General features: G+C 42.1%; 1 protein-coding gene across 1 annotated transcript; it reads right to left on the reverse strand.

Annotated features, from left to right (window-relative positions):
• Window positions 1-1051: 1051 nt before the first annotated feature.
• On the reverse strand, window positions 1052-9491 carry RPL22L1 (ribosomal protein L22 like 1). Its single transcript, XM_040349337.1, has 4 exons — window positions 9383-9491; window positions 4982-5092; window positions 2900-3021; window positions 1052-1230 (listed from the first exon to the last, which is right to left on the reverse strand). The coding sequence occupies exons 1-4, from the start codon at window positions 9389-9391 to the stop codon at window positions 1086-1088; spliced, it is 387 nt and encodes a 128-aa protein (XP_040205271.1). The 5' UTR covers window positions 9392-9491; the 3' UTR covers window positions 1052-1085.
• Between the last annotated feature and the right edge of the window lie 331 nt (window positions 9492-9822).

The following is a 9822-nucleotide window of genomic DNA, read 5'->3' on the forward strand; positions in this document are numbered from 1 at the left end:
CCTAAAGCACCTCAAAGAAGCCGCTTGCAGGACTCTGGCATCCTGCCAGCACATCACCCCAGTATGAAAACTGTCTTCCACACTGGGATTGCAGATGATGCTTTTTTTCCAGGCGCTTTTGTTCATGCTAAAGCACCTGAAAACCAAACCAGCTACCACATCTAAAAAAAAATGGTAAGCCGCAATAAATTCTTGCTTTTGGCTTTAATAAATATTTTATCCTTTAATACACAGCATTCCATGTTCTATATTAGTACCATTAGACATTTGTTATACCCCTTCAAGATCTTCAGACTAAAAATTTAATAAAAGTCAGCAGCTAAGGGATCCAGCACTATCTTAACCCAGGCCAGTTCATCATGTTTCCAAGCACCACCATCCTGGATTGGGCAGGCCAACTGTGACTTCCTGCAGCTTCAGCTCTGCTTTGTGAATGGTACCAGTTTCCTGATACATATTGCAAGAGTGTACATTCTGCCCAAAAAAAGCTTCCAAAAATGTTGGGGGAGGTGCAGAACTTCCCTTTTCAGGTGAAGTTCCACTTTAAAGGTTTATAAGTCCACCGTTAAATGTAAACTTTTTTTAAACATATACATTTTTTACTTTAACTAGGAGCCTACCAAGCGTTGCACCCAGAATTAGAAGATCAGGGGTGCAGTGTAAGCCGTCTGCTTGTACCTCGTATGGGCAGCCAGTTACACACTGACAGGAAGCCAAGTTTATAACAGGGTTTATCTAGCAAGTTGTTTTGGCACCAGAGATTTCACATTCTTCCGGAACTCTGCTTTAAAAGTAAAGTGCCATCAAAAATTCACCACACCAGAGCCAGTCTAAAATATTTTAGAAAAGAAAAAAGGTAGAGAAAATGCACCCAAAGTTGTTGGTCTACAATTCCCTTTTTAAAGGGAACTTAATAGTCCAAGTACAGGCATTTATTGGTGCAACAGAATTCTTTACACATCTACAAAAAAATTATATGACAGGCCATTATTTCTCATGTTTGTTGTCTACCATCAATCCCCATATAAATATTGAACAGGGAAACGTGAACTAGTGCATAAAAGATCTTTATTTGATAAAGACATTTATTCTTCAGTTTCAGACTCCTCATCATCCTGGCTGATCTGGAAATAGCGCAGCTCATAGGTCTCCTTGTTTGATGCAACTACACGCAACCAGTCACGCAGACTGTTCTTCTTGAGGTACTTCTTTGTGAGGTACTTTAGGTACCTAAAGGGGCAGGGACAAAGAAAACCACATGAAATATGAGTCAGCAAATGATCTACAGGACAATGACAACATACATTGCAAGGGTGAATATACTAAAGTTAGGCCCTTTTCACACAGGCAGACCGATTGGGTTCACCTGTCAGTTTTTTTTTTAGGTAGATCGGACCATCTATTGCCCTCTATAGAGCGGCGGATGTCAACAGACATGTGTTTATAGACACCCACTGGGATCGGATCTACCAAAAAGACTGCTCTGGATTTGTTCCCCATTTGTCTGGCAGATCAGATTACAGAAAACAGACAAGTAGTCCGTTTGCAGCCAACTTGCCCATAGAGAAAATTGGGTTGCGTCAGTGTTCGCTCTACATCAGCAAAGCAGACACAGACCCGTCATCTACTTGCTCCATGGGGTGGAGAGAAGCTGCCACCCCCCCCTTCTCACAACTCCTTCCTCAATTGCAGATTGTTTTTCTTTATTATAAATTTACTATAAATACAGGAGCTAAAAGACCTTGTTCACGGCATGTTGGATATGTAGGGTAAAGTTTCTTAAAAGTGTTTACATGGAGTGGTAACTGCTTTAACCCCGTTTACTACTTTATTTGTGGGCCTTGCACACAACCTGGCAAGTCCACCATATGGGTCTTGCACACCTTGGTTAACTCCCCCCCCCCCCCCCGAGGTTTCCCACGGTCTCCGTGTCCATGGACAGAGCCAGGATGGGTATCGGCAGGTGCCACCAGGTACTTCTGGTACTGACCCAGAAGCAATGTGTAAAAACATTACTCTGATCAATGTCACTGTGGAAGAAACCAATGCAGCGTTAATATCCTCCAAAAAATAATTCACCTAAACAGCCCGGTGCACACTGTACATGCACGAGTCGCACTGCACCTTCAGTGGCCAGGCAATTTAAGATGGGATGGAGGGGGAGAGGGAGAGGAGTCCCCTAGCTGGCGAGAGTGGCAGCTGGGTACCTGTCAAAACTAGGTACCCCCCCCACCCCCAAAAACAAATTACATGTGGCATGTCAGGGGGCGAGAAGTGCTTAAAGCAGAAGTTCCACTTTTGGATGGAACTCTGCTTTAACATATCCCCCGAAAAGTTGTGCCCCAACATGAATAAAAATGTATGCATCAGGGGTGCCTACACAAAAAATGTTTATCATTCACACGTATATTGTGAAAACCAGAAAAACTATTTTAGGCCCATTAGTAAACAGATATCTTTAGGGTTTATCTATAATCCTGCATTTCAAAACTGTTTCACTATCATGTGACATAATTGGAACTATTATTTTAATTCTCCTAGGTATCTGTCTTCAGAATAAATGTTAGGGGGCTATGTAATTTTCAGGTTTAACATTTTTTTTAAATGTGCAAAAAAAATTGCAGAATGTGCTCCTGCAGCAGAAGGGCAAAATCAGCTCAAGCATGTGTAACTTGCAGCTCTGTTATACAAACATGAACTTACTGGCCCCTTGAGAAAGGGCCAAGCAAATTCACATGGCACGCGATTTCTTCCAAAACCGATTCAGGAGCAATTCTGGATCCATTCTCATCCATGTATAAATTGTCAGTCATACATGTAAATGACAAGGAAACATTTGGTTATTGCAACACTAAAGAATCAGAAGCAAGTCATACCAAAAAAGCCTCACAAGACTTACCTTTTAGAAAACTGCTTTTCCGAAACCACGTTAATTTTGTTCTTTTGACGTTCAATATGAACAACGTTCCCAAGATTTCCAGTTTTCCCATTAACCTTCACTCTCTGCTTGAGAAATTGTTCCTGTTTTGACAAAACAGAAATATGTAGACACTAGGGAAGAAAACCCTAGGTACAAACTAGGGAAGGGAACCCTAGTTGGAGCACTCATTAAAAACAATGGTTTTGCAACCACACTATTAAGCTCACTACCAGTTTTACTGTAAACTAAATATGTATTTTTTATGCTTGATCATTGCCTACATCAATCCAATTGTACATGATTCATAATTCTGTCATGGAGCAAATCCGTCATCCCAACATACAAGACAGCCACTGGGTGCCTGCAATATACTGCTGCACTCTTAAAGGGGTTGTAAAGAATATTTTTTTTTTTAAATAACATATTATAATTGCCTCCACTGTGCAGCTCGTTTTGCAGAGTGGCCCCGATTCTGGTGTCCCTCGGCGGCTGTTAGCTCCTCCCCGCAAGAACTAACCCCCTTCATGGGAGCTCTATCCCATGGGGGAGTTTTTACGGGCGCACCCCTGTGATACAGCAGTCGGCTGTAGCCACTCACTGTATCACTTGGCCCTGCACCCCGCGTCATTGGATGTGATTGACAGCAGCGCGAGCCAATGGCTGCGCTGTCATCAATCCATCCACTCTAGCCAAACAACGGCCAGACTGAGCGGAGATGTCGGGGGCGAGCGCAGCAGGTGAACAGGCTCAAGTAAAACGGGGACCGTAACTGTCAGATGATTTTTTACCTTAATGCATTAAAGGGGTTGTAAAGGTTAGTTTATTTATTTTCTAAATAGGTTCCTTTAAGCTAGCATTTGAGCATTTATTTACTCACAGCAAGTAGCGCATAAGCTTTCACTTTGACACGCTAGTGCATTGTTGGTTCACTTACCCTTTCCTTCAATTTCCCTTCTAAATTTTTATTTTCTTTGTCTGAATTTTTCACTTCCTGTTTCTCCTCAGTAAACTTCACACCATCATCCGAGGTGTTTAGTCAGCCTGAACAGCTTACTGAGGAACATGAAGTGAGAAATTCAGACAAAGAAAACAAAGAAAAAACATTTAGAAGGGAAATCGAAGGAAAGGGTAAGTGAACCAACAATGCACTAGCTTAAAGGAACCCATTTAGAAAATAAACAAACCTTTACAACCCCTTTAAGGTGAAAAAACATGAACCTTTACAACCTCTTTAAAGCTGAACTGTAGCAAATGCTTAATTTAGGATTTAGTTGTCACAATACAGTAAAAGCTACAACTTACCAAAGAATCTGTAACCTATACATTTATGGACAATGCTTGCATTTCACATGTGACCACTTTGCACAAGAGCCGTTTGGGACTAGAATTAGAACCAAAAAGTGTCCCTCCATGTCACTTCCTGCTGTGTTTTCCTTGATTGCGACAGTGGGCTTACTTCAACATGACAGTCCAGACAAACTTAAAATAGGTGTTTTGTACACTTTTCTAGTTCAGCAGTGCAGTTTCCTCCTATAGCATGGTGTCCAATAACATGATCCATAAATGGCTGCACAATCTTCCTGGCTTTGTAGTGGCAGGGTTGTATCACAGGAATGGTGGAGTGAGATTACTAACCCTCTTCCAGGAAATTGCAAACACCAAATATTAAAAGCAATTCACCTGGAGTTTCTTTAATTTCTGGCATTACATTGGCTGTATACCTAATGCAGCCTATGAAGAATACATATCAGTGACATCTGCCACTTCAAATAGTTGATCTTCCCATGAAGATTTGGTCTGGTCTTTTGTTTAAGTCCACTGCTGCCCCCCCCCCAAAAGTCATGGGAACATTCTTAAAGTCAGTAAAAGCCCACTGCCTGAAAATGACCAACTTTCAGACAGTCTTAAAAGTGGAACTGGACCCTCCTGATCATGCAGCTTTGACTATAATAGAAGGAATTAGTTCCATTTTAAATGCATCTGTTCTATAAAACCGTTAAAAGCAGTGTTTTTAGTTCCTCCGAGTATCAACAGTACATTCATTCACTACAAAACACTTACAAAGTTGGCAGAGTCAAAGATGCCATCTTCTACAGGATGGGTAAGATCCAGAGTGAACCTCCAGGTAGGCCTTTTGGATTTCTTCACCGTTGGTGTCCTTTTCACCTTTTGCTGTAAGAAATAAGGAGGCTGTATTAATAAAAAGGTGTAACATTTTCATCTCCTTTTCTGCCCTCAAACTGTGTGCTTTCCCAAATGCTGGAGTTACTTCTCAGGACATTCCCAATAGAAGTCTATAGGGGTGCAGGTACAGCCAGGATCAAAGTTGATTTCTGACTGCAAAGCATTAAGCATTGCACAGGAATAGCTTCTGGTAAAGGCTCAAGGCTCCCCATACAATTTCAAATCCACCAGTGTCATGTAATATGAGGATGTACCTGATCTATGCAATTAATGTATATCCAATTCAGGCAGGCACTGGCACTACATACTCGTTAGATCTAATTGCACAATGATTTTAACCTGTGCGGTAAGCTTATGATCAGACATGTATGCAAAGGTCTGCCTCATTGGCTAGATTAGGCAGGTCCTCATTACAGTTGAGGCTTCAAAGATTGCATGGGCAGACTAAAGGATTTTATGGCCCTTAGAGTTCATGGGGGTTGGATTGATCTCTTGTAATGTCACCATAATAGAGTAGCTTATAGCGGAGCTCCACCCAAAAGGGAAAGCTCCGGCTTGTCATGTTGGGTGTCTATTTACTCAGTGCAACCTCTACTTCTATATTTAATCAAAAATTGGGTAATTTACTGTGTTTGTGTGCCCTACTATTAACCTGTTACTGACTGCCCCACAGATTTACTGCTTGCAGGGCAGCTGTCATGTGCAGAATGTGGTGTGTGTGTGTGTGTGTGTGTGTGTGTGTGTGTGTGTGTGTGTGTGTGTGTGTGTGTGTGTGTGTGTGTGTGTGTGTGTGTGTGTATATATATATATATATATATATATATATATATATATATATATATATATATATATATATATATATATATATATATATATATATACACACACATACACGCTACATTTCCACCTGCAGGGGGTGGCTGCTTCTGCTGTGATTATTCACAGAAGCTGATCTGTGGGTGCCAGGCACTAGATGTCCTCTAGGACCTGCCGATCATTGGTAACAGAACGGAGCTCTGCCTATCTAAACAAGGCAGATCTGCATTCCCACAGGGGGAAGGGATGGATTTTTTGTGCCTGCCCTTCAATAAAATTCATCTCTTGCCTTAGTAAAAGCAGCACACAGTACCGTAAAATACTAGTCACAGTTAACCCTTTGATTACCCTATGTTTTACCTCTTCCCATCCAATTAGTACAGTAACAGTGCATATTTTTAGCACTGATCACAGGATTTGCGTCGCTGGTTCACTCAAAGTGTCCGATTGGTCGCCGCAATATTGCAGTCTCGCTATAAATCACTTACCACCATTGCTAGTAAAAAGAAACTAATTCCAGTATATATCCCATAGTTTGCTTATGCTATACCTTTTCACAAACCAGTCAATATACACTTATTGGCTTTTTGTTTTCTTCATCAAATATATGTAGCACAATACATGGTCCTAAATTTATAAAGTAATTAGATTTTTTTTAATTTAAAAAAATATTCTCTTTAACCACTTGGTATCGGGGGGGGGGGGGGGGGCCGATGCGCGTGCCTACCGGCCGCAATGTCCACCAGGTGCCCGCGATCAGCCATTACACAGACAAGGAACGTGGATCTGTGTGTGTGTGTGTGTGTGTGTGTAAAGATCCACGTCCTGTCAGGGAGAGGAGACCGATCTGTGTCCATTGTACATAGGGACACAGAACGGTTACCTCCCCCAGTCAGTCCCCTTCCCCCAAAGTTAAAAACACTAGTAGGGAACACATTTAACCCCTACCGTTAACCCCTTCCCTGCCAGTTACATTTATACAGTAATCGGTGCATATTTATAGCACTGTTCGCTGTACAAATGTGAATGGTCCCAAAAATGCGTCAAGCGTCCGATGTGTCCGTCAATGTCGCAGTCCCAATAAAAAAAAAAAAAAACAGATCGCCACCATTACTAGTAAAAAAAAAAATTATATATGAAAAAAAATCATAATTCTGTCCTCTATTTTGTAGGCGCTATAACTTGTGCGCAAACCAGTCACTTATTGCGATTTTGTTTTACCAAAAATATGTAGAAGAAAACGTATTGGCCTAAACCAGTGTTTCTCAATTCCAGTCCTCAGGCCCCCCCCCCCCCCCCCAACAGGTCATGTTTTCAGGCTTTCCATTATTTTGCACAGGTGATTTGATCAGTTTCACTGCCTTAGTAATCACCACAGCCTTTTCATCTGAGGGAAATCCTGAAAACCTGACCTGTTGGGGGGGCCTGAGGACTGGAATTGAGAAACACTGGCCTAAACTGAGAAACTTTTTTTTTTTTTTTAAATTGGGATATTATAGCAAAAAGTAAAAAAATTGTTTTTTTAAATTGTCACTTTTTTTGTTTATAGCGCTAAAAATAAAAAGGTGATAAAATACCACCAAAAGAAAGCTCTATTTTGTGCGGAGAAAAGCGCGTCAATTTCGTTGGAGCCACGTCACACGACCGCGCAATTGTCAGCTAAAGTGACGCAGTGCCGGAAGCTGAAATTTCGCCCGGGCAGGAAGGGGGTCTATGTGCCCAGTAAGCAAGTGGTTAAAATTGTCGGTCTGTTTATAGTGCAAAAAAACAGAGGTGACCAAATACCAAAAGAAAGCTTATAGATTTTATTTAGGTACAGCGTAGCATGACTGCGCAATTGTTAACCACTTAGCGCAAAATCACGTACCTGTACATCATTTGGGGGAAGTGGTTGTGACGTCTGCAGCATTTTGGGGGGTGACGCCTGCAGCTAGAGGAATCACCCCGGCACTGTTTTTTGTAACGGACGATCAACTTTCATGTATTAACTGATGTGGCTAATTAGCCGTACAGCCGTTATCACAAGCAGTGGGAGAAAGACCGGAGCGACCAACTGGAGCCCCAAACAAAGCCAGAATCTGCTTTGATAGAGTCTCTAATGTAGTAACCCGGAAGCGACGTCATGTCATTTCTGGATTACTCAGCAGCCAATTTGAAGAATTACAAAATGCAGATTTTGGCATTTGGAGTCTTTTAGACCCCAGACCCCTCCATAAAGAGTACCGGACACTGCCTATTATTGCTGGTTCACAATGGGGCGGCTTCAAAGTCGCCTGACTCTGAAGCCGTCCCGTACACCACGGCTTGCAAAACTACTTCTGTATAGAAATCAATGCAAGCCACTATGAAGTCGCTGCCAAGTAGTACAGGAACCTTTTTCTAAGTTGGAGTTTCTCCCATTAGAACGGTTCTATTGCACTGAATGGAGAGCGACTTGTTGCCCCTTAGTGAACAGGCACTTACTGTCACACGGGATATGTTTGCATTCCTTGTGACAGCAATAAAAGTGATCAGAAAATATATATATTTTTTAATGTAGCAGTGTGTCCCCTTGCACCAAAACGCATATGCAAGTCACGCCTGAAAATGCAAAGTGTTCAAATCACACATGTGAGGTATCGCTGCGATTGGCAGAGCAAGAGCATTTATTCCAGCAAAGGATCGCCTCTGTACCTCTAAACGTGTAGCCATCACCTATGGAGATTTTTAAGTACTGTCGTTTGTCATCTTTTCGCGCGTGTGCGCAATTTTAAAGCATAATGTTATCTATTGACTCGCCGCAACATCTTTCACATTATACAAAAATATTGGGATAACTTTTCGGTTTCGCATTTTTAATTCTGAAGTGTATTCACCCCCCCCCCCCCAAAAAAAGTTTAAAAGATTGGTGCGCAAATACTGTGATACAATATTGCAACAACCTCCATTTTATTCTCTGCTAAAAAAAAAATTACATTATATATATATACATACATACACACACACACACAGTTATTGCCAAGCAAAATACATACTTTTAACTTGTAAGCAGCAAATGTCAGGAAAAATACTTATTCTTGAAGTGGTTAAAGTAACGCAGTGCCAGATTGCAAAAAATACGGCCTGGCTATGAAGGGGGGGGGGGGGGGGGGGGTAAACGTTCCGGAGGTGAAGTGGTTAGCCGTTTGTTTCCTGCAATGTTGCGTTTCCTAGACCTTTATATTGTGGGACAAGCCTATTGACAAGGAGGTCTCCCTCAGAGGGTCTCTATATGTCAGTATGAAGTGTGAGCGGTCACAGATGAGATTCAGTGCGTCTGTCGGTACACAGCTCTACACTGTCTTCACCTCACTGCACTTGTACGGCTCCAACTATAGGCTGTTTGCGTGATAGGACGATCTAGGCAGCCACCCCCTCGGTAAAATGCCTAACCAGCCTCCTAGCTACAAAGACCGGTTCCGTCCACGTGTCCCCCCCACTCACCGGCGCCATCTTCTCTCGCTGAGGCTTGTCAAAGAGAGCGCGCAGCGCCGCCCTCCGTTTCTTATAGCTGTGGTCACGTGGTTCCTGTTTAGTATGTCACTTCCGCCGTGAGCCGCATGTGGGAGGAAGGGGTGTGTGGGTGTGTACAGGGCTGTCCCCCTGTCACTGAGCTAATCTAAAGGCACACACAACCCTTTCAGGGAAAAGACGCTACACAGGTTCAATGAAAACACTGTATGGAACAAGAATGCGTATAAAAAACATAAAAGTCCAAAGATTATATTAAAATCATATATAAACACCTACAAATGCATGGATTACTAGATTATGAAAGTTTATATATACGATGTCACAAGGCCAATTTAGTAAATAAATGCTCCTGATGTTGAAGTTTAACCACTTAAGGACTGGAAGTATTTGCCCTCTTAATCACCAGGCCA

The sequence above is a fragment of the Rana temporaria genome, chromosome 4, assembly GCF_905171775.1.
Source record: "Rana temporaria chromosome 4, aRanTem1.1, whole genome shotgun sequence".
NCBI classification, from domain to species: domain Eukaryota; kingdom Metazoa; phylum Chordata; class Amphibia; order Anura; family Ranidae; genus Rana; species Rana temporaria.